The sequence below is a fragment of the Eucalyptus grandis genome, chromosome 11, assembly GCF_016545825.1.
Source record: "Eucalyptus grandis isolate ANBG69807.140 chromosome 11, ASM1654582v1, whole genome shotgun sequence".
Classification (NCBI taxonomy): domain Eukaryota; kingdom Viridiplantae; phylum Streptophyta; class Magnoliopsida; order Myrtales; family Myrtaceae; genus Eucalyptus; species Eucalyptus grandis.
The window spans coordinates 16,037,027-16,059,983 of NC_052622.1; the positions used below are offsets into that span (position 1 = coordinate 16,037,027).

At 41.0% G+C, this 22,957-nt stretch overlaps 3 protein-coding genes across 5 annotated transcripts; all 3 read left to right on the forward strand.

Annotated features, from left to right (window-relative positions):
* Nucleotides 1-1,536: 1,536 nt before the first annotated feature.
* LOC104425065 (protein JASON) lies at nt 1,537-5,793 on the forward strand. Of its 2 annotated transcripts, none has more exons than XM_010037642.3 (7): nt 1,537-1,836; nt 2,008-2,056; nt 2,244-2,323; nt 3,298-3,545; nt 3,901-4,705; nt 4,789-4,871; nt 5,234-5,793. In XM_010037642.3, the coding sequence occupies exons 1-7, from the start codon at nt 1,660-1,662 to the stop codon at nt 5,340-5,342; spliced, it is 1,551 nt and encodes a 516-aa protein (XP_010035944.2). In that variant the 5' UTR covers nt 1,537-1,659; the 3' UTR covers nt 5,343-5,793. The 2 variants fall into 2 exon arrangements, with proteins under 2 accessions (XP_010035944.2, XP_010035945.2); XM_010037643.3 differs by having other exon boundaries at nt 2,253-2,323.
* Nucleotides 5,794-7,699: 1,906 nt separating this feature from the next.
* LOC104425066 (pentatricopeptide repeat-containing protein At3g59040) lies at nt 7,700-14,362 on the forward strand. Of its 2 annotated transcripts, none has more exons than XM_010037644.3 (7): nt 7,700-7,876; nt 8,484-8,796; nt 9,805-10,095; nt 10,171-10,419; nt 10,947-11,071; nt 11,754-11,852; nt 13,580-14,362. In XM_010037644.3, exons 1-7 carry the CDS (start codon nt 7,821-7,823, stop codon nt 14,190-14,192), a joined length of 1,746 nt encoding a protein of 581 aa, XP_010035946.2. In that variant the 5' UTR covers nt 7,700-7,820; the 3' UTR covers nt 14,193-14,362. The 2 variants fall into 2 exon arrangements, with proteins under 2 accessions (XP_010035946.2, XP_010035947.2); XM_010037645.3 differs by having other exon boundaries at nt 8,487-8,796.
* Nucleotides 14,363-15,409: 1,047 nt separating this feature from the next.
* On the forward strand, nt 15,410-19,765 carry LOC104425067 (auxin response factor 18). Its single transcript, XM_010037646.3, has 4 exons — nt 15,410-16,461; nt 16,562-17,803; nt 18,043-18,977; nt 19,095-19,765. Exons 2-4 carry the CDS (start codon nt 16,685-16,687, stop codon nt 19,162-19,164), a joined length of 2,124 nt encoding a protein of 707 aa, XP_010035948.1. The 5' UTR covers nt 15,410-16,461; nt 16,562-16,684; the 3' UTR covers nt 19,165-19,765.
* The last annotated feature ends 3,192 nt before the right edge of the window (nt 19,766-22,957 follow it).

The window sequence follows — 22,957 nt, forward strand, 5'->3', positions numbered from 1 at the left end:
GGGTTGGAGAAAGGAGCTGAGAAGGAGGAGCAGCGAGAAGCCAAGGATTCAGATTGAAAACTATGCGAATGAGATATGAGGAGCATCACGATCCCCACGATCAGAGTGCTTTTGGGTCGAATCCACACGTTCCTCGCTTCTCGCCGCTTCTACCCCTTTCTCACTTCCCACCTTCCTCCTTCCTTCCTTCCTTCCTCCTCCGCTCTCCCCAAGCGTCGTTAGGGCTCGCTTCCTTATATATGCGGGAAACAAGAAAGCTTACAGGTCCAACGGCGCCGTTTTTGCCAAATGAAATGACATGCCTGAGCTTATCAAATATTCTTCGATGCTTATTAACAAAGCATTTTTAGGTATATCTGGTGCAAGTTTAAAATGCGGAATGCTCGTTTCGAATGGAATGGGTATTCCCCTTCCAACCGCACCCCGGTCCATAGAGGCGGGCTCAACACCCCATTGCTCATGCCTAGATCTCTAGCGATCAGGACTAGGCTCAATTTCATTAAGATTGGTCCTTTGAGACCTCAATGCATTTGCCTGAATCCACAACACTTGGGACTTGACTCGACAGATCAAAGACCTAGGATCTAAAGACCCAGCTCGGCCTCAATGGACCTAGGCTTGAGTCCATAGAGATTAAAGCCGAGATCCCAGCATTTATACTCATATTTAAATCCCCAACTGTTCTTGTGCAAGTCGTTAGTACTCGAGTAATGCATATCTATTTAGAAGAATAAAATCAAGTTTTCCTCCATAAACAATTGAAAATAACTTTCAAATATAAGCCAAATGACAAAAATATTATTTTTTGCCAATAAATTATTATTAGAAAACAATCTCCAATAATATAAATTCTACATGAAATAAATGGAGCCTAAATAATATTTTTCTTACTCTAGTTAGCTAGCTTATATTCTATAATTTAGCTTCATCATCAAAGTTTGCAATCATTCTTGCCATGCTAACAATAATAATAATAATAATAATAATAATAATAATAATACTCTTCATGCAACTCACACGTCTTTCTAAGTAAAATTTATTTTCATTCCTGTCAAGATCAAATCGTACTTCAATGTTATGGGAAAAAAATGCATTTACATCATTCAAAATATGTCTCGACTCGAAAATACACATAACATTCCCCATTTCGAAACTCATTCAAATCAAATTAAATTTCCGGAAGCCGAATACATTTCTTTCCCTTTCCTTTTCTAAATAGAGGATCCGGGATGAAAGTAACGATGAAAGTAATATAAGGAAACACCTGATCCCGCAAATTAAATGGGATTAAATGAATCGATTGCAAAATAAATTCAAGAGGTGGCCAAAAAGAAAAAAGAAAAAAAAATCCCCAAAAAAAAACAAGGCATTAATCATTCCGGAGGAGCGCGACGCGTCAGCTTCGCAGAGCGAGTACCGCCAGATCCTCTACTGGGGCGCGCGTGACCGTCCGATCCGAGCATTCCAAATGGGGAGGCCCGTCTTTTCCCTCGTTTCAGTTGCGTTCAAAATTCTCAAAACGACTCAACAACTCTCTCTCTTCTCTCTCTCTCTCTTCTGCGTCGAGCTTCTCCCTCACCTCACCGATGAGATGACACCATAACGCAAAGAGGAGAGAGAGAGAGAGAGAGAGGGGTGGTGGGGCTCGGCTGATCCCAGATGATATGCGCACTGTTAAATCGTGAGCTCGGGCTTGCGCTCAGGAGGGTCCTCGGGCTTCTCGACCGGTCGCTGGGCATCGCCATGGGCTGCTTCCTCGCCTGCTTGCGCGCCAACGGCGGTGGCGGCGATCGGCGCCGCCATCCCGCTCAGCCGGCCCGACCCAAGAAAGCTGCGGTGAGTTGCGCAGATGGGTTTGTGGCACCGGGTGCGGAGTCGCGGGAAAGCGCTCTCCTTTTTTTTTTTTTTTGTCTCGTTCCCCGTCGCGAGCTTGCTTGCTTGCTGTTGTTTGAAGCTGTTCGCAGGGGCCTGAGTTTTCGACTTTCGTTGCGTTTTGCTTGTTTGCAGGAGGCGTTGGGGTCTCGGAATCGGCTGGCGTCGTTGTTTCTGGATGAAGGTGAGCGTTTTGTTTGTTAGGCCGCCTCAAAGATTGGGTTTGTTTCTTGGCTTTGTTCGGGATGGGTTTGATCTGTTATGCGAGAACAGAGTCGCGGGTTAGGTTCTATGCTTTGGCCGGTGTAGGGCTTTCGGTCTAGCATTTTGTTTTTTGCCCTCTGATGTGGTATCTCATTGTTTCTCTTAAGATAGAGAAGACATTCGAGGGGAGGATCTGGAAAATCGCGCTTTTGGAAGCCCGCACATCAGCAAGGATGTCAAAGATGAGGTACATCGATCTCCGAATTGATTTTCCTTTATCCCAGGTAAATGAAGTGCTCGGTGTGCATCTATAAACAATGTCAGACATATTTCGTATAGAGGTATGAGTATACTCTCCTGAATAAAGACACGGCCTCTTTGTAATTTGGCAAATATTTTGGGGATGCATTCTTATTTTCCCTGTATCTTAGTGAGAGATGAATGCGAGCCTAAGTCATTTGTTGCTGTCGGTGCAATTGAAATTTTGCCACCTATACACTCTAGAGGCATCATATGAGAAGAAGATAAATTTCTATTTTGTTTCTGAGTTACTAATTTCTGGTTGGGCTATATATTTCTCCATCCTCGGCAGGGGAGGTTTCCTCCAATCATGCCTCTGATTGGTTGGTTACAAGTGGGCTACGTCTATGATTTGTAACCCACCAATCAGAGTATGGTCGGAGAAAACTGGATGGAGGAAAATATGGCCCTAATATTAACATTATTATGAAGTGACTGTACGGTTTGACTGAATCGTGTGCTTTGAGGAATTTTCTGCTCGTACTCTTATAGTTAAGACTCAAAAGGAAACCAAGGATGAAGGCTCTCTGTTTTACATAAGTTAAAACTTATTTAATGATACTTTTATAGGCTTTAAAGCACTTCTGGTAATCCTGGAGAACCTCTCAGTCCCTTTCTTTTTCCTCCCAATTGTCAATTCCTGTTCTTGATATTGGCCAAAGCCTCAAGATGCCAATGTCTTCTATTCTAAATGATATAAACTGTCTGTCATATGTACATTCTATTAGTTTAGAGGATAGAAGGCTAAATTATCATGGCAAATTCTCTGCTTAGAGGTCACACTCAATGAGGAGTTTTGAGTAAGGTAGTTTATGCTTTTAGATTTCATTGTCACGAATGTAGATTTCTACTTTATTGTTGTTGGCTACTTCTGGTCCATCCATTTCATTGACTTCCTACTAACTCAGATTTATCTAACAGGCTAAGTTCCTTAAAGCTTGTGGAACCATACCTGAGACTCCTGCAGAAATTCGGAAAGCAACAGACAAGTTCATGTTTTCACCGCCGAATCATGGAGATTCAGAAAGTTCGGAGTTCCACTCATGGCTTCCTCATACATCTATCAGGAAACTTCAGCTGACTAAGCCTACTGAAGTTTCCCCAACACCTGTCAAACATTTCGTAGATTCTGGAAGCGATTCTGCTTCCCAAGAGCATGCACCTACAAGGTGAAGCTTTCTAGTAGTTCATAATCTGCAAAGATGAGTTTCTCAGATGAAATGTTTAGATTAGCAAGGGAATAGATCTTCAACAAAGAAGCTTTTGGACTAATTTCTGTTATCCAGTAAGGGACAAAGCAAAAGTTAACTTTTACACATTCCCATAGTTATAAGGAACCTGTTGCTAGTCTAAATTGACAATAAGAAGCTGAATATTATTTTAAACTGAGTATACTTTTTTTGTCTTTTCTTAATGAATCCATTGGTGTTTCCTTCAACTCTAGGATCAATGTCTTGCTAAACTTTTGGTAAAACTTCTGTCCTTCAGATGATTGATTATTTCGTTAACTTCCCTCCTTTGCAGCTGTAAATCAAACGTTGAGAGCACTTTTAGCATCCCTCTGAACTCTACTGAAGGCAGTAGCGAAGAGAATACAAATATGGCAACCGAGATTCTAGCTGTAGAGAACAGCAGTATTTCAACTCCAATCACACCTTGGCCTTCCACCTCACACACTCAGTATAGGAGCAAGTCGGTTCATTTTGATCCTGATGCGGATATTTGTTCACTTAGAAGTTCGTTTACCAAAGATGCAAGCCACAGTATCAAAGATTCTGAATTACTGGGTAATCAGAGTACAGTGAAGCCTTCACCTTATCCAACCCCTCTCAAGCTATCTGATGAGATGCAGACACCTGGAACTGTTTTCCCGGCAAACATGGAAAATTTACCATATGGAAAGCCAAGGATCAGGTCCGAATATATTTATTCAGTTCCAAATTCCTACCAGAACAACATGCAGTTGAAGGGTTTTAAGGAGGAAGATGCTGATAATCATCGACCTTTGGGCCAGCTAAATGAATCACTTGCACAGCCTGTAAATGAAACATTGAACAGGGGAACACGGCTGGACAAGACTCCTTTGGGACAGGGTTTTGAGGGTGAAACAACCTTGTCAGCTTGGCTGAAGCCGCCTCTTCAGATGGAAAATGACGGCAGCAAATTTGGCTCTGTATCTTACAGGAAAACTCGTCATAGTAGAAGTCCCACAGATAGACCAATCATTGGGCTTGTTGCTGCACATTGGAAGGAAGATGAACAGTCTCATGTCCCACAAAAGTGGTGGGATGGGAACGGAATTCCTAATTCGACTAACAAGTATAAGGAGGTGTGTCTTACTGCTTCCCATCTAATAGATACAAACTTGAATATATCGCCATAAGATGTGAGGAGATCTTGCTTTCTTTGCAGGATCAGAAAGTAAGTTGGCACGCAACACCATTTGAGGAGAGGTTGGAAAAGGCTTTATCTGAGGAAACTTTTGTCTCTGTGAGGTACACTTGTCTGTTGAATCTGCAACTCTGGTCCCTCTTCTTGTGTTTTTTTTTTTATGCCGTGCCTTTTGAGTTATCTTTATTTGAATAGGTGGCTAATTGAAGCTAGCTTAAGCTTTCATTTGAATCCCTTAGCAACCTTCTTAGTGAATTTACATTCAGCTTTGCAATGAACATCTTGATGAAATGTTAAAGCAAAGAAATGGTAAGAGTATGTGAAACTACCATCGTCTTTGCTAATTCATTCAGTTTGTACTTTTGTAAGTGTCCTTAGCTTTCGGTTCTTAATACTCGGTAATGATACTCGTTGTTTGAATGGTGCATATCTGATCTTACTCTGATGCTTCTGAATTGCTGTGCAGGAAGAATCTTAGTGGAGCATCAGTACCTGTTGAGGATGCAGATGGTGACACAGCCGTTTCTCAGTTGCGATCTCCTGCCTATATAAAGCCAGTTGCATCCTGCAAATGAGTGCAATACTGCATTTGCGCTCATTGTTTGCCCAATAAGCTTTCTTTTCTGGCTGAACTCCTTGAAGAGGCACATTGTCCACAGCCTCTCCTCTGTGAAGCAAGTGAAGGGTCAAGATCCCTGTTGGCAGCATGATATAGCTGCTTCCAGTACATAGAGACAGGAATTTTTGTATATTGCTGACTTCTCAGTCCTTTTGTCCGAATTTGCTCCGATTTATTTTTAGTTTGCTAGTCTCATGGAATGGAAGTACTGTCCCATGCAATTAGAAAGGTTTCTCTGGTGCATCTTGAAAGTTTTATCACGCATGGTGACTACTGTGTGAATTTGCAGACCAGCAGATGGTGTTGTTGTGCCTGAACCAGCTAAACTTACGGATTTTAGCCTCCTGAATATAATCTCAGAAACCTTCCCCATGGAATGAGAAAGGACTGAGCATCTTTGGCCGAAACTTTTGCAATGTGCTTTGCAAGCGGACATTAATTGTCACAACGGGTTAGCGTAATACAATCGTCATGCATTCGTACCTCTCTAATCCATATGAACAAGTTCCTTCGTCATTGATGCATACATATGGTCAGCAATTCATGTTCGTAATCAAGTGTTACATTTGAATTTGGTACTTGCATCAAATCGTGTCATTGAAGAAAAATCTATATTTTGTTGATCAAGCTGATAAACTATGTATATTGAGTTTGTGTCATTTTTGGATTTGTCAGATAACTATATATGCCTCTCAGGATATACCTATATACCAGAAGACTGATAGTTTCACATGTTACTCAGGAAAACTAAGGTGCTTTAGAATACAGAAATTCATTTTCTTCCCTGTTTTCGTCCATGGCTCTTTTTCCCCCATTAAAACACGTTACTCAAAAAAATAAAGCTTATGCACAATTCACAGGCAAAATCGTTAAATTGTCTTTGTTGAATTGGTGCATCAAACTATGAAGTAGTACATAATGTGGTCGTTCAAGCTAAAAAGCAGGGAAGAAGATGTGCGTTGTGAGTATCTACGTGGGACTATTTCTAACCACTACATGATTGCGTCTACTCTTTCTTTACTAAGTAGAGGAAAATGGCCTTAGTTGTTCCATATTTGCATAGCTATTAGTTTCCTTTGACCTTGCAGTATCTTATTCATCGTTACTCCATGATTTATCTATCCTTTGTACCCCTTATCTCAAAAGCTCAGTTTTCTGGGGAAACTTTTTATTTTTTAATTTCATCGGTATAAAGAAAACATCAAAATCTGTGTTTTTCCTTACTATTGGACACTTTTAGACCAAGCATGTAACATGTTATATGAGTATCTGAAAACACTAAAAACGCTGAGTATGAAAAATGTACGCTCTTTAATTTTCGTCAATCCAAAATAAATGAAATATCACCGGCATTCCTAAACATAATTCTTATTTTATGCAAATTTTTGATTTAATTAGATTTCATCGCTTAAAGTTTCAAGTTAATAACTAACTGTGATTTTGCTTTGAAAAATCAAGGGTTTTTCTTTTTTTCTTTTTTTCATGGTTCATTCCATCATATATGTATATAAAAGATAATTGATAAGAAAGAGTATGATGATGACATGCACGACAACATAAAAATTTATAAACATGTGAGTATGTGACTCTATTGACAAGCTGTATATTTTGAAAATTTTCCAGATTCCACTTGTAGTTAATCTATTAATTTGCACGCCACCATAAAAAAAAATTAGGTTTCTTGGAAATTCACTCTTCGACAAAACGAATTAATACAGAAATAAAATCTATAAAAAAAACATTGCCTTTAATATAATTGGCATACGCATAATAAATAAAAACAGAACACACGATAATTTATATATGGCAATTAGTTTCTAGAAATAGAAAAGTTCAAAAAAGAAAGACAGTAAATAAATTACGAGTTACTACTTTAAATTGCAATTAATATTAATAATAATTTTATCTGTTTAAAGAAAATGTGTGAATTTAATTGTATAAGTTATATTTGATGATTCGAAATTGAATACGAATAAGATACTAAATTCTCTCGTCCGTCCGATGTTTTGTGACATTCTTTGGACTAGTTAAACTTGGATATGTCCGGATAAAATGGCAAATAAAAAATTTAGTCTAGGAGGTGGAATAAAGGATATAAAAATTCAAAAATTAACTTACAATTTCAGGTGCTAAGAAAATCACGTCTGAGGCGAGACTGGCCGAGGCTCACTGTCCTTAGTTTTTCTAGGACACATGGATCGGAACGGACCGGTTCTTTTAACACTGTTGAACCCGGTCGGCGGGTGGCGGTTGGTTTGCTGGTCTGTTCCTTTCTTTCCCCACTCAAGATAAGATTTTTATTGAAGAAGCGAAACCAAACCATCACAAGTCCTCACAACGACAGGAGCTGCTTCACCTGAAAATCTTCTTGGAGCAAATTCGGGAAGAAGGCCTGTAAAAAAGCAGAGTCTCTCTCTCTCTGTTTCTCTCTCAAATGACCCAAACCCTGTTTCTGAAGCCGTTCCTTTCAGCTCCTTTGAATGACTGCAGGTTTGCATCGTGTGTCCTCCTCTTCCTTGAGTTTTTTCTCGTGCTCTCTTAAACCCATCAAAAACCCCGAATAGTATATGATGGTTTTCTTCAATATGGGCGTTGGTTCTCTTCGTTCTTGCGCATTGCGAGACAGGGAGGCAAATGGGGAAGTGGAATTTGGCTCCATTTCTTATGACCCACGTGCAAGATTGAATTTTTCTTTCAATCGATTACTAACGCTCTTATGTAATTTTGCTGTTCGTCATCTGTAACTGTCGTTGTTCTTTCTTTCTACTGCAGTCCTGTTCCTTGAGTTTTTCTTGCGCTCTCTTGAACCCATCAAAAACCCTGAATAATGTCTGATGGTTTTCTTCAATACGGGCGTTGGTTTTCTTCGTCCTTGCGCATTGCGAATTGGGGAGGCAAATGGGGAAGTGGAATTTGGCTCCATTTCTTACCACCCATGTGCAAGATTGAATTTTTCTTTCAATCGATTACCAACGCTCTTATCTAACTTCGCTGTTCTTTATCCGTAACTGTCGTTGTTCTTTCTTTCTGCTGCAGTTTTGGGTAGTTGCAATTTGTGACAATCTTGAATGACCTGTGATTTTTTTTTCCCCATCAGTAGACCAGAGATATGTGGTACGTGCATTAGCGATAAGGTCAGTGTACGTGGGAGAGTGGGGGTAATATGTATGCGGATGTTGGTGCCGAGGAAATTCATGCAGAAGAGGAGGAAGGTGGAGGTTTTCAAAGACGCGGCGGATGAAGCCGATCAAAAGAACTGGAGGAGGCTGATGAAGGAAATCGAGGAAGCGGGCTCGGCGGCGAATGTCCTCAGGACTGAGAGGGCTCGGACACAGGTGCTTCCACGAGACCTTGTGTTGGGAACCTTAAAAAGGTTCAAGCAGCTAAAGAAATGGAACCTTGTTAGCGAGGTAGGGGGACCAATTTTAAGTTAATTTTCCCATGTTCATGGCCCATACACCTCTAAATGCATGTTTCCAGAACTACTTCATCCTGCAAAAGCTTTAGTTTTAGTTTCCCACAAGATGATGGTGACAAGGGCCAATGCGTTGTGCAAGTATGTGACGTTGTTGCACATGAAGCTTCTTTTTTGTTCATCCTATGTAATGTTTAAACAAAAAGAAAACCCAAATCAGACATTCTCTACTATGAGGTTAGGTATCCTGCTATGCTAATTAAGAAGAGGAGATATCTGAATAGAATATACTATCGTGAAGACCTAGACTTTGGACACTGCAATATCTCCTAAGAAACTAATTTACAATACGATTACCTATAACTACAGCTATTTGTATGCTTCTGAAAAATATTTGGTGTGGGGAGTCTTTGAGATGTCTAGTGCCAACGTCTTCTTTGTCAATAAAGTGACAATTTGTTATGCTGATGCCTATGCATTGTTTTGTTTAACAGTAGAGCGTCAAGCATTGTTGCGATGATCTCATTATTGGATAGTTGATGCAGTTTTGCTAAATGATGAAGATGTTCTATAATCAGGATAATTGTTTTAATATTAGTCCCGTTAGAGGTTCTTTCAAATTTGCTCACATGGGAAACCATTGTCAATATATTGACACCTTGCAAATGATAGTTCTTTTCAGTTCTAAAAGAAATAGCGTGAGAGAATCTTATCTCCTTGACTCTTCCTTATGGAAATATGTGAGAAAATAGGACCTTTTGAAAGTTGAGAATGTCTTTTCTTTCTATATTGAAATTAGACAGTTTTGCTTAAATTTGTCTTTTTCATCTTACACCTCCTCGGTGTGCAATCTGTTAAAAGTTAGATTGTGTCTTTTCCTTGAAGTAATGAGAATAGAGTGAGAAATAATTTTCCTGAGTTAATTGAAGTGGTTCACTTTTTTTTATACTGGATAATTTGAATGTTTGGCTTTTGTCTACTGTATGATTGTATTTCCTTCTAGATTCTTGAGTGGCTAAGGATTCAGCAATGGTGGGATTTCAGCGAGATGGACCTACTGATGCTTATAACTGCTTATGGAAAGCAAGGGAACTTCAACAGGGCTGAAAGAGTCATGAGCTTTATAAAGAAGAAAAAATATGCCCCTAATGTGATTGCTTATACTGCCCTTATGGAAGCATATGGTAGAGGAAGACGATATAACAATGCAGAAGCTATATTTCGAAGGATGCAGTCTTCAGGCCCTGAGCCTTCTGCTTTCACATATCAAATCATTCTTAAAACTTTTGTTGAGGTACTTATTTAGAATGCTCAATTTTGCTTTGGTTCTGAACCTGCAACTTCATATCTGCTATTGGGGCTGCTGCAGGGTAACAAATTTATGGAGGCTGAAGAAGTCTTTGAGACCCTTTTAGATAAGGAGAGATCCCCTCTAACACCTGACCAGAAAATGTTCCACATGATGATTTATATGCATAAGAAAGCTGGAAATTATGAGAAAGCTCGTCAGATGTTCTCTTTGATGGCCGAAAGAGGAGTACAGCAATCTACCGTGACGTACAATAGCCTCATGTCATTTGAAAGTAATTACAAGGAGGTCTCAAAGATATATGATCAGGTACTTTACAGAGCTAGCTTGATGATGGGGTGGAGGCCAAAAAACGGAAACAGATAAAAGAGAAGGATTTTGGGCTTTTGGAGTGCAAAAACTGTTTTATTTGATAATGAAGTATTATGACTGGAGACTAGGGCCATAAATTTCTTGATTTTGTCATCAGGATTCTGGAAACAGATACGGCTTGATTGCTGTATCTAATACCTTGACTTTTAGTGGATTCTTTCTCTGTCATCTTACATGGTATCATCAACCTCAAGTACCTGCTGCCAATATTCTCTCATATTATTACATATATGTGATGTTTGCAGAGCATAATTCGAAACTTTCAATTTAACAACTTACATTAAACTTGTGGGGGTGCTTTTCAAATCCTTGCACATTTGGAATATCTGGAAAATGCAGTGTTCGAAATATTCACTATGCTATTTTACCTGTTTATTTGGCTAAATAATTTACATCCTTCTTTCTGTTTTTGTTGCTCATTGATTATGTGTCCATCAGCTTTCTGAAATACTGGTTACCTTTAGATGCAAAGAGCAGGTCTACGGCCAGATGTTGTGAGCTATGCCTTGCTTATAAATGCTTATGGGAAAGCCAGGAGAGAGGAAGAAGCACTAGCTGTATTTGAGGAGATGCTGAGTGCTGGTGTCAGGTAAATGTGGTGATTGTCTTAATACCTGAGATTAAAGCAGAAAATTGATAGCTTTTAAGTTCTTGAACCTTTCATAATTCTGTATACTTTCCAACTGAAGTGCAGTTAGTCTGAGACAAAAGGTTTTTTATGATGGGAAGCAGCTAAGAAAATCCCATTTGTATAATGGCTTCATTTTTGTGGACTAACTTCTAGATGCTGTGTCTGTTAAATCAACTTGGTGTCAGTTCGTTGAAACTCCTTTTCTATATGGTTTTGCACCCTCTCAGTGCCCTATAGTGAATGTTTGCTTTACCTATAAAAAAATCCATGACTCCATTTATCACTTAAAAGAAGTATGGCAATCCTTTTGCTAAAGTGGAAGCTGTCATTCAATCTAACATCTCACCACTACTTGCTGTTTTCTTCTTGTTGAACAGAGGAATAGTTGCGTGATTTGTTATGTTCATTGAGTGTTGAATGTTATCCCATGATTGTTTAGGACACGTGACTACTCTTTCTTCCTGTAGTATTAGTCCATGGGAGCACAGCATCCTGTTTCCAATAAGCAAGGGTCATACTTACTCTCTGTCTCTGTCTCTGTCTCTGTCTTTGGGTAAAGGAACAATAATGATGATGTGTTCATGATAATGCTGTCAAACACTTGAGGTGATGGTTATCTACTTTGTTAATTGTTGTCCAGGCCTACCCACAAAGCTTACAATATTTTACTTGATGCATTTGCAATATCTGGAATGGTGGAGCAAGCACGAATCGTATTCAAGAGCATGAGAAGGGACAGGTAGTTTGAAATCCTTTTCTGTTTCCTTTTTACTTTAATTGGAGTCAAGTCCTGCATAGGTTCTAGAAGGTATTAAAACATGATCAATGTTCTTATAATATCATCATCCACTTAACTCGGAGCATTCCCATTATAAAACTCTGACAAATGACATTAACATCCACTAACACAGCCCCACCATTAAGTGGTTTATGTTGAAAATAAATCTCTATTGCGAGATGTGGAAGAATTACTCAATTCTCATTGTGGATCTGGCATGTGCATTGCTGACCATGGCTTAGCATTGGTACCTGAAGGAACATCAGCATCAACATAGCCATGAGCACTAGCATATGTTTTCTCGTTTTTGTTTTTATCCCTTTGACCATCCATAGGCGGTCTATTTATTGATTTGTAACTATTCCCCTTAGCATGTCACTTCTCCTCACAGTTATTGCAAGGAAGATTATTATCACTGGACTTTGATGTGCATTTTTATATATGACGACTGGAATTCCTCCTTGACCTCTCTCCAGTAACCAAACTTCCACCTAACCAACAGTCAATTCTTTTTCAATCAATTCCTAGACTGCAGTGCCGCCTTAACATCATTGATAGAAATTGCGTCTTTGCTATATGTGATAGATTCTATAAAGAAATTGTGGGAGGAAGCAATGAACACACCAAGAATATATAATCCTCATGATTGATTTCAGCATCTGTATGCTCTACATCCATAACCATGGTTCTGAATTCATCAAGGTGAATACTGAGAACTGATGGCTGAATCCCCTGCAACATACGGGAAGTCATCTCAAAAGCAGTCAAGCTTTCATCTTCTCAAGAATCACTTAACGTTAAACTCGTTGGAGAGGCACAACTGAATCACAGAGAGCGCCTCATAAATTCATCATCCTGACCAGTAGTCAAACTACTTGCTAGGATCCCCAACAAAGCTTTCTGCAGTCCTATCTATGTAAACAGAGCATGCATCTGACCTTCCATAACTCAAACAGTACGATTGGACCTCTATAATGCCAAATTTTTTATTGCTACATAAGGCACACCTTTTAATTCTATACCTATTACTGGGAGATCACAAGATTGCGCACAAATTTGAGCCTATTAACATTCTTAGATCTCAATCTGCTCAAAAAGTTCATGTCAATGAGTTGGGGGCCAATTAGTATATCAATAATACATTGGACTCCAATTATCCATCATGAGACAACCATTGTAAATCACACCTCATATTTACTTTGCACTGGACATGTAAATGCTAACACTTGTGCAAAGACTTGTTGAACATCTCAGATTTTGACTCTAGAAAATGAAGTTGCTGGGATGAACATGTAGTGTTTACCGTTAGCATTGACTGTTGAGCTTTTTAGCAAGAGTCATCTATATAGTTGTGGCACAAGAGCACATTTCCTCACCCATTTCAATAAAATTGTTATGGTTAAAGATACTGGATTGGTTTGGCTTCACGGTTGTAGTCTTGTTTTTGACGGAGCTGACAATAACCTACGAACTTTGCTGAAAGAGGAGAAATGGTTTTACCTCTTCAGTGTTGTCCTATTTATATCTGTTATTCTTGTCAGTTAGTTCTCCCTTAAATCTCTGGCTAAGTAGAACTTCTCCTGAATTGCTGAATGTTCTTGCCTAGCATTGTGATACCACCATATCTGGTACTACATTCTTCCATCTTCTTTCAAAACAGCTTTGACCTTTTTGCTTTTTCACTGTAGGTACATGCCTGATCTTTGCTCCTATACAACCATGTTGTCAGCCTATGTGAATGCATCGGACATGGATGGTGCTGAGAAGTTCTTCAGAAGGCTGAAGCAGGACGGGTTTGATCCAAATGTTGTTACCTATGGGACGATGATCAAAGGTTATGCTAGGGTGAATAAATTGGAGAAGATGATGGAGGTGTATGAAGAAATGCGACTCCGCGGAATCAAAGCAAATCAAACTGTATTCACGACGATCATGGATGCATATGGTAAGAACAAAGATTTTGACAGCGCATTGGTGTGGTTTAAAGAAATGGAGTCTTCTGGGGTTCATCCTGACAAGAAAGCAAAGAACGTGCTTCTCTCCCTGGCAAAAACAACAGAGGAACTCACAGAGGCCAATTTGCTTGTTGGGAATGTAAGTCAGCAGCACCCTGAGCCAAAGGCGAATGGGGTTTTAAGATTTGTTGATAACGATGATCACGAAGAAGAGGAAGAGGAAGAGGAAGAGGATGATGACGATGTCATTGACACAGAAAATGCAATTTCTTTTGCGGATCAATATGAGGATCAGATGGTGTCCAACCAAGCAGTCAATGATACCATTACGTCCTGTGTACGGTAGATTGTGTTTCCCTAAATCTTGGAAACTTTCGAACATTTTATAGGAGTGTCACCATACACAACTTCAAAATTTTGTAAAGCAATGTCACGGAATCGTATATTTGCGGACCCGGATGCCTTACCAATTAGACCTCACTATTGCAGCAAGCTTGCCTGTTCTTTACTGTTGAACCATTTGAGCATCATTCTGTGACTTCCTTGCCTGCAACAACTTGTTGGCCTTCTCGTGTCTTTTATTTCTCTGTTTTGGTTGCGTGAGTTCGGACCTAATTTGACGGTGAATCAGTTACTTCGGACTCATGCACTGAGGTCTCTGTCAGTTTTGCCCAAATAATTCACCCAGAAAGCTAGGCACGCATGTACCAGTCAAACCCAATGGGGGGTTCGGGTTTAATGGGGTCGGAGCCCCGACAGGTCATCTCGAGCCTTGAATTTTGGATTACAAACTATGTTGCAGATTACGTGTTTCATCTAAAAAATACTTGTCGGGTTTTGATCATGTTCATGATTCGTTCGTCTAGTGGTGTCGGCAATCCCGAATTTAAATGTATATACTAGCAAAATGCTGTCTTTTCATTAGAAACAGCAAGTCTGATCAGGATAACATTATAATTGTGGTTGTGACATATGCTGAGACGATTTACAAATCATTTTGCACGCACAATAAACAAATTTAAACCGGGCTTTAGGACTTTTGAGCACTAAAACGAGTCGCCTTCCCCCGTTCTCTTCTCTTCGGCAAAATTCCTGGAACAGACCAACTACAGTTAACATGTCCCGTTCGTTAGGTGCAAGATCAGTTAACCACGGTTAACATGTCGAGTTAAGACACGCTGCCTTGCTTTCAGAATCAGAACTGTCGCACTCCCTCACGAGCCGACGACTCGTCCTTTTCCTCTCCCCTCCGTCTCGTTCTCGTTCTCCTCTCCTCTCCTCTCCCGAGTCTTTCAAAATACCGCGACGGAATCGGAGGGACACGCTCTTTGTCAGAGCCTAACAATTATTAAAATTTCACAGAAGTTGACAGGAAAAAAAAAAGAAAAAAAAGGCAGAGAACCGGTTTGATTATTCAGCAGGGGAATTAGCAAATGATTACTTTATTGACACCGGCCATTAAATATGGGAAAGAAAATGAGATTGCTGACGCAGGGGGGGGCGAAAGATAAAATTGGATAGGTTCCTTAAAGATCTTTGTTTTCTTGCTGGCTTCTGAAGATACAAAACAGGTTCTTCAGATCCGAAGAAAAAGGTCTGAAATCGAAAAACCCGAGATTAGAAACAGAAGACCCGCGAACCCAAAAGAAAAAAAGGGGAGGAGAGGAGGAAAAAGAAAAGGGAAAATTGGAAAAAACCCAGTGAAGCAAAAGTGAAGGAGCAGTCTTCACTGTGCTCAAAGTTCAACCTTTGTTAAAAAAGGGAGGGCCTTTTATGTGTTTTGTTTTTGCTCTCTCGCTCGCGCGTGTTGCTTTTGGACACTTTGTTATGTTCCAAGAGAGCATTGAATGAATCTTTGAATAACTCTCTTTTTCCCCTTCTTTTCTTCTTCTTTTTTTTTTCTCACTTTGTGTTGGTGGGTGTATGGTGTGTGCAATACGGCTTTTCCTTTTTTATCTGCTTTCTGTCGGTCATCGATCTCTCGATTGAATCTTTGAATTGGAAGAGAGAGAGAGGGGGGGAGAGGGAGAGAGATAGAGACAGAGAGAGGGGGGAGAAAGTGGCAGAAGCAGAGAGATTCTTTTGTGAGCACACAGAGAGATTCTTGGTGGGTGCTGATGATTTTGTTGGCGAATTTTGATGCTGGGAATTGAGATATTTTCAGAGGCTGAGGAGAGGGGGGAAGAAAGCTTACTGTTTTCTGATTCCGTTGGGTGTAGATCTTGAGTTCCCTGAATTCAACAGTTCATTCTTAAGCTTATTTTTAGAAAGAAAAATGAAAGTTGCGGGTCTTCTTGTAGCTGTGAACAAGTTAGCTTCCTGCTGCTAATGGTATGGCAGTGTAGATTCTGGGGAATTGGGAGAGTGAATTTTGTTCAAAGAAAGATGAATTGGTGGAGCTTTTGAGCTGAGAATAAAAATGGACTGGCTTCGTTTCAAGGGTCTCTCTCTCTCATCAGCAAATTTGATCTTTTGTGGACTTTTCGGGGTGTTACTGTGCGATTGTGATTGTGTGTTCTTCCAAGTAGAAGTTTGTTAATCCCCTTTCCTCCTGGCTCGAAACGTGGGGACGGGATTTTTCCGAATTCAAGCTTCGAACAAGATCGAAACGCCAGGTAATATTTCTTGCTTTTTCGGGAAGGCGAATTAGGTAGCTCCCTGATTTTGGTTAGTCCCGTTCCTAATCAGATTCATGTTCTTGCATGTTACTTTCAGCGTTTATTGTTAAAACAAGCACCACAAGCATCTAGTCTAGCTGCTGGGAGAAGATTCTTATGCTCTGAAAAAAAGAAAAAAGAAAATCTGTTTTCGGTTTGGAAAAACCGCCCTTTGGCCAAGATGATCACTTTTATTGATTCTAAGGAGAAGCTGAAAGAGGTGGAGAAAACATTAGATTCTCAGCTATGGCATGCCTGCGCCGGAGGAATGGTGCAAATGCCGCCAGTGAACTCCAAGGTCTTCTACTTCCCTCAAGGCCACGCCGAGCATTCATCCGGTCCCGTGGATTTCCGGAGCTGCCCCAGGATACCGGCATACATACCTTGCCGGGTTTCTGCAATTAGGTTCATGGCTGATCCAGAGACCGACGAGGTCTTCGCCAAGATGAGATTGGTTCCGTTGACAAGTAGTGAGCCTGATTTTGGGGATGATGGAATCGGAGGGCTTCAAGGATCAGATGGTCAAGATAAACCCGCGTCCTTCGCCAAAACTTTGACCCAGTCTGATGCCAATAACGGCGGTGGTTTCTCTGTCCCGAGGTACTGTGCAGAAACGATTTTCCCACGGCTGGATTATTCTGTAGACCCTCCTGTCCAGACCATCCTGGCCAAGGACGTTCATGGAGAGACGTGGAAGTTCAGGCATATCTACCGAGGGACGCCACGGCGCCATCTCTTGACCACTGGTTGGAGTACTTTTGTGAACCACAAGAAGCTTGTGGCTGGGGACTCGATAGTGTTCATGAGGGCAGAGAATGGGGATCTCTGCGTCGGGATTCGCCGGGCTAAAAGAGGGATTGGCAGCGGACCGGAGTCCTCATCTGGTTGGAACCCAGTCGGCGGGAACTGTGCGGTGCCTTATGGTGGGTTCTCTGCGTTCTTGACAGAGGACGAGAACAAATTGATCACCAACGGGCATGGGAACTGCATGAGCGGAAATGGAAGTTTGATGGGCAAGAAACGGGTCACGCCAGAGGCGGTTGTTGAAGCAGCCTCACTGGCGGCAAATGGGCATCCTTTCGAGGTGGTTTACTACCCTCGAGCAAGTACCCCCGAATTCTGTGTGAAGTCTTCCCTGGTAAAAACGGCGATGCAGATCCGGTGGTGTCCTGGAATGCGGTTCAAGATGGCCTTTGAAACAGAGGATTCTTCACGGATTAGTTGGTTCATGGGGACAATATCTTCGGTTCACGTGGCCGATCCGACCTGTTGGCCGGATTCACCTTGGAGGCTACTCCAGGTAGTTCAGTGAATCAATCTAAACTTTCGGTTTTTATAGTTCCTTTGTGCAGCTTTGCTTTCCTCAGTCTACTGCATAGAATCGATTTTGAATACATTACCTTCACTTGTTTTGTTATTGGATAATGGGTGTAGCTTGCTTTCGCTCATTTGTTCGGCGATTTGCCCATGAATTAGCTTCGCTATCTTGAGCATTCACTGTATTTATATTACACGCTGAAAAGAAATCAAAATTAACAGGTAACTTGGGACGAGCCGGATTTGCTGCAAAATGTGAAACGTGTGAGCCCGTGGCTGGTTGAACTCGTCTCCAGCATGCCGGCAATCCATCTCTCCCCTTTCTCGCCACCGAGGAAGAAGCTAAGGCTTCCACATCACCCGGATTTCCCCCTCGATGGGCACTTCCCAATGCCATCGTTCTCCGGCGACCTCCTTGGGCCCAGCAGCCCGTTTGGTTGTCTTCCCAACAGCCATTCTGCAGCTGGTATGCAGGGAGCCAGGCACGCTTACTATTCTCAGTCCTTACCGGATCTCCACCTCAGCAAACAGCCATCGAGTCTGTTCCCTGCCGGTTTTCCGCTTCTCGACCACTCAATTAGATCCATGAGAACCTCCAATGGTCCGAGAATGCACAAATCTAGCAGCGACGACGACATTTCTACCCTCTTGACAATGACAAATTATGGGAAAGTCTTTAAGAAACTCGAGGAAGTTAAGAAACCTCCCCAGTTGGTGCTCTTTGGTAAGCCGATACTGACTGAGCAGCAGATTTCTCTAAGCAACTCTGCTACTACCACCACTACTACAGCTTCGCCTGTTCGTACTTCATCAGAAGAGAAGATAGACAAAACAGGTAGTTTCCCCGATGGCCCTGATTCGGCACGTCAACAGTCAGGCCAACGAGAGCAGCAGTCGTCATGTGAGCAGTTGAGAGTACACGAGGATAAGCACCAACAGGAGATGGAAGCCTGCTCAGAAATCGGCCACTGCAAAGTTTTCATAGCATCGGAGGACGTGGGTCGTACGCTCGATCTCTCGTTGCTTGCCTCATATGACGAGTTGTGCAGGAAGCTAACAGATATGTTTGGCGTCGAGAATTCTCAAAGCTTAGCCCGCCACGTTCTGTATCGGGATGACAAAGGTGCAGAGAAGCGCATCGGCGATGAGCCATACAGGTGAGGAGTTTTTTTCCCCTTTTCCGTATGTCCGCATTGTGACTTCCCGTGATCCATTGCATTGGCACGGTGGTTGATTCGACTCTTGTTGACATATCTCTCTCGTTTCGTTGGCAGCGATTTCATCAGAACGGCCAGGAGATTGACAATTTTGACGAACTCGAGCAGCAACGGCGTAGGCAGCTAGAGAGAAACCGAACAAATGATCTTCACGTGTACAGCTAATTGACCAAACCATCTCCATTCACAGGCTGACTTTCGCTTGCAATTTTGATGGACCGAGGCACCCGCCAATTGGAATAGAACGCGCGACGATCCGAGCCGGATTCACCTCGAGACCGTTCTTTTTTCAGAGGAGCGACTCGAAGCACAGTGGATATCGTCTCGTTTTGGGTCTTGTTCATTGGTGTCTAGTCTTCTCTTTCTACGTAGTGTCCTATCTTCCTTCTGTCTTGTTCCAGCCGTCGATGGTCGGATTCAACCACGGTCAGAGGAACTGTTTCGGCGGGAACGGCTTCCGGCAAAAGCGCTTGGAATCCTTCCAGGAAGGCGAAATTCTTCTGGCATGATCAATGAAGGAAGGAAGGAAGGACTTCATGTGGACTGTCTCGGACACAAGTCAAAAGGATTTGGTCCTCCTTTGTTGTGGTCACAGGTCAAAAGCATCATCATCCCTTTTCAGGCCATTTGGTCTCTTTATGCAAATTCCATTTTAACGTTTACTATGGTTGATTTGTAGCCAAACTATGTGCGAAATGCAAATCGAATTCTTTTCCTCGTTTTTTTCGCCCGATTTTCGCAACATAGATATGTTGAAAGTCGAATGTTGGTGCCTATTACCAATGAAGTTGTCGGGAAAATCTCAAAGGCCGTCTTGTGTGCCAGAACTGAACATTCGAGCAAGGTTGTTTCGATAAGTGATCATGATGGAAGCAACATTGCCGCTCAACTCGCACAAATCATACATTCATCAGGGACGTTGGAATTGAACTAAAAAAAATCAAAGCAATAGGAGAACAGATTTGAACTGAATTGAATTTTCATGCATTTTTAGTTTAATTCGGATTTCGCTTGGATAATTTAAAAAAAAAAAACCTTTTTTATATCTTGGTTCGAATTCCATTCGATTTGATTAATGGAGCCGAACCAAAAACTCTCATTTTCTTAATACTATAATTTAAACAACATCTCTCATTTTTCACTTAATTTCTTTTTAATATTTCAAAAAGGAAAACCGAAAAATTGAAACCAATTTGAATCAAGTTTTTGGTTTGGGTTATATTCAATTCGGAGTGCGGCTCAGTTCAAATTTGATGCACACCCGAACGGTGCGATTTGGTTCAGATTTCCTGAAAATTCAGATCAAATCGAACTATCGATGCCCCAATGTGGACGGCTAAATGGTAATGATGATTACGACCACGATGATTTGGCATGAAATCAGATGGGTGTTAGCGATGGTTAAACGGTCAAACTACCAAGTGGCGTGATGAGATCAGATGCTGAATGCCGCCCCAAAAGAGGACAAGCTACAATTTGAGGAATCCTCTTCCTTTTCCTTAAAACACAAATCGGTTTATAATGATTTTTCCTTGCACAGAAGTCTGGTGGTTAAAGGTCTTGTCACCGCAAATCCCACACGGGCAATTCGAGTTGACTAGAAAACACCACCTCCACCTCCACCTGGTTGAGTTTGGAGGGAGAGGTTTTCTTCTCCTCTTCTGCTTTTCGTAAAAAAATTTCCATAAATAATTTTAAAAGAGAGAGAGAGAGGAGAAGAAGAAATTTTTTTCATGGCATGTGTCGTTTCGCACGACCACAGATTCCTAGAGATGGCGTGCCAGGGATTCCTAGCGACCTGACGACCGCCACTTGGCGCATGCCGAAACCCGGATTTGACCCACGAATTTTTTCTTATTGGTTAAGGCGAGAACATGGTGTAATCTAATTCGATTTTACAAACCGTCCCTGCGGAAAATATCGCGTGAATTATATCGAGTTTTTCGACACGAATAGAGAATATCTCATGCAAAAAGAAATCGATTTTTTATTCAAACAGCACTGTATTATGTCAAGCTGAGTCGGAATTTAATTAATGGCAAAGTCTAGAAATTATAGACTCAATATTATAATAGGATGCATATGAACTATGCCGGAACTCAATCAATGACACGGCTTGTGAATATAAATGTACAATGTCAAAATTTAATCAACAATGTGGCACCAAAATAAAATACACATTAAAATTCGATCAACAAAGCGAATCGGAAAACTATAACTAAGGAAAGTTAAAGTGTGGTGCGGAAATATAATTGAAGGACAATAGTTTGTTTGATATGTTGTAGGGATCTTTTTGGTAGGCGACTGATAGTATTTATAATGATTAATGGTAACTGCTTTTCAACAGTTCCCAACCATCATAATCTCCCCAGTAAATCCTACCAGTTTATCTCCATGTTTCTAAAATTTATTTGCACAAACTGTTTCGTGACTGGTTTCTTGTAATTAGTGCATGCTCCACAATTTTACTTCAAGGCGGTAACTTTCCACTTAAAAAATGTGTCTTTGACTGCAATTGAGCCATTAGACGACTTGGTCTTCAAACAATAAGTATCCTCTCAAAAAATGTGCCTCTAGTCTCAATTGATTCATTAGACGACTTGGTCTTCAAATGGTAATTGATCCCTCCATAATTATGCTTCTACTCTCAATTGATTCGTTGGATCATTTGGTCTTCAAACGGTAACTGTTCTCTCCAAAACCGTGTGCCTTTGATCTTATCAACCTTAAGCTTCATAGTAAGTTATTAACGTTGTTTTAATAAATATTGCTTATATTCATATAAATAACTATTTGTGGTCCGTCACTGTATTTTGACAATTGAACATATGGTGTCAATGAATACCACCGTCAATCAACATATATTGATCCCCATACTCATTGATAAGTTAGCACACTTGTATTATTATCCACATAGCATGCACATGACTATCAATATTAGGGGTGAGCATGGTTCATGTGGGCAGTTTGCACTTTAGAATCAGGAACAACCCACGAAAGACAAGATTCCGAAAAATTTGTTTCATAGATCCACTCGAAAATTGGACTGCTAATCCAGTCTAGTCTCCAAGTGGGTCCATTGAACTGGTCTCACCAAGCTTCATGCACTAGTGTAACAATTTCTAGCAAGCCAAAACAAAGAACAAAACAAAGAACTTCCTTATTTTTAATTGTAAGATCAATAAAAAAAAAATGGGCTCATATTGAAATTTGAGAATCAAGACCGTGAGTTAATCGGCATTGAGCTTGAAAGTTGAGGTCGTGAGTGAGAGATGGAGAGACCACTCATATGAGGTAAGAGTGAGAGATGGACTCGAGGGTGGTGAACTTCAATTACAACCACTCATACCCTTCCAACATGGAAGGAGAGGTGGGGGGTTCAAATCCCCATCTTCTCGAGGAGGATGAGGGGTAGGGACGAGACAAGCACTCCCACGCCCGCATAATGGGTGGTGAACTTCAAATTACAAATTTTAGGGTTTTAATTTTTCTTTTTCTTTTTTTGTCATAAGTTTTTCTTAAAAATTAGGTATATATATATTGCCGGTCCAGTTCAGATGGGTGATTTTGGTTCTATCTAGTTCCAGGCAGGGCAATTCACGGCTCCTTTACACCCCTAATCAATACTTATATCATGTGATGCTCATGTGCTTGTGCTAGACAAGTCATATTAAGAGTGTTAACAATCTCGGTCTTTTATAGGACCAGGTGTTGGGATTCTCGTTTGACCCGACCATTTCAATCGGCTCGCAAATTCGTCAGGCCATTTATAATGTATCGAATTCGATCAAGAAAAAAAGAACTCGTGGATTTTGCTTCTTATACGTACGTTTTTTTGATTCGGATGACCATTGAATTCGAAAGTGGGAGTCATATTTTTTAAAATGGGAGATGTCACTCCCAACGCACCATCATAATTA

Excerpts from the sequence above, each read along its gene's own strand:
- LOC104425067 (XM_010037646.3), top strand. The coding sequence starts at position 16,685 with ATGATCACTTTTATTGATTCTAAGGAGAAGCTGAAAGAGGTGGAGAAA. Across the intron at positions 17,804-18,042 it reads CACCTTGGAGGCTACTCCAG|GTAACTTGGGACGAGCCGGA; the intron begins GTAGTTCAGTGA and ends CAAAATTAACAG. Across the intron at positions 18,978-19,094 it reads ATCGGCGATGAGCCATACAG|CGATTTCATCAGAACGGCCA; the intron begins GTGAGGAGTTTT and ends TTTCGTTGGCAG.
- LOC104425065 (XM_010037642.3), top strand. The coding sequence starts at position 1,660 with ATGATATGCGCACTGTTAAATCGTGAGCTCGGGCTTGCGCTCAGGAGG. Across the intron at positions 1,837-2,007 it reads CCCGACCCAAGAAAGCTGCG|GAGGCGTTGGGGTCTCGGAA; the intron begins GTGAGTTGCGCA and ends GCTTGTTTGCAG. Across the intron at positions 4,872-5,233 it reads GAAACTTTTGTCTCTGTGAG|GAAGAATCTTAGTGGAGCAT; the intron begins GTACACTTGTCT and ends ATTGCTGTGCAG.
- LOC104425066 (XM_010037644.3), top strand. The coding sequence starts at position 7,821 with ATGACCCAAACCCTGTTTCTGAAGCCGTTCCTTTCAGCTCCTTTGAAT. Across the intron at positions 8,797-9,804 it reads AATGGAACCTTGTTAGCGAG|ATTCTTGAGTGGCTAAGGAT; the intron begins GTAGGGGGACCA and ends ATTTCCTTCTAG. Across the intron at positions 11,853-13,579 it reads AAGAGCATGAGAAGGGACAG|GTACATGCCTGATCTTTGCT; the intron begins GTAGTTTGAAAT and ends TTTTCACTGTAG.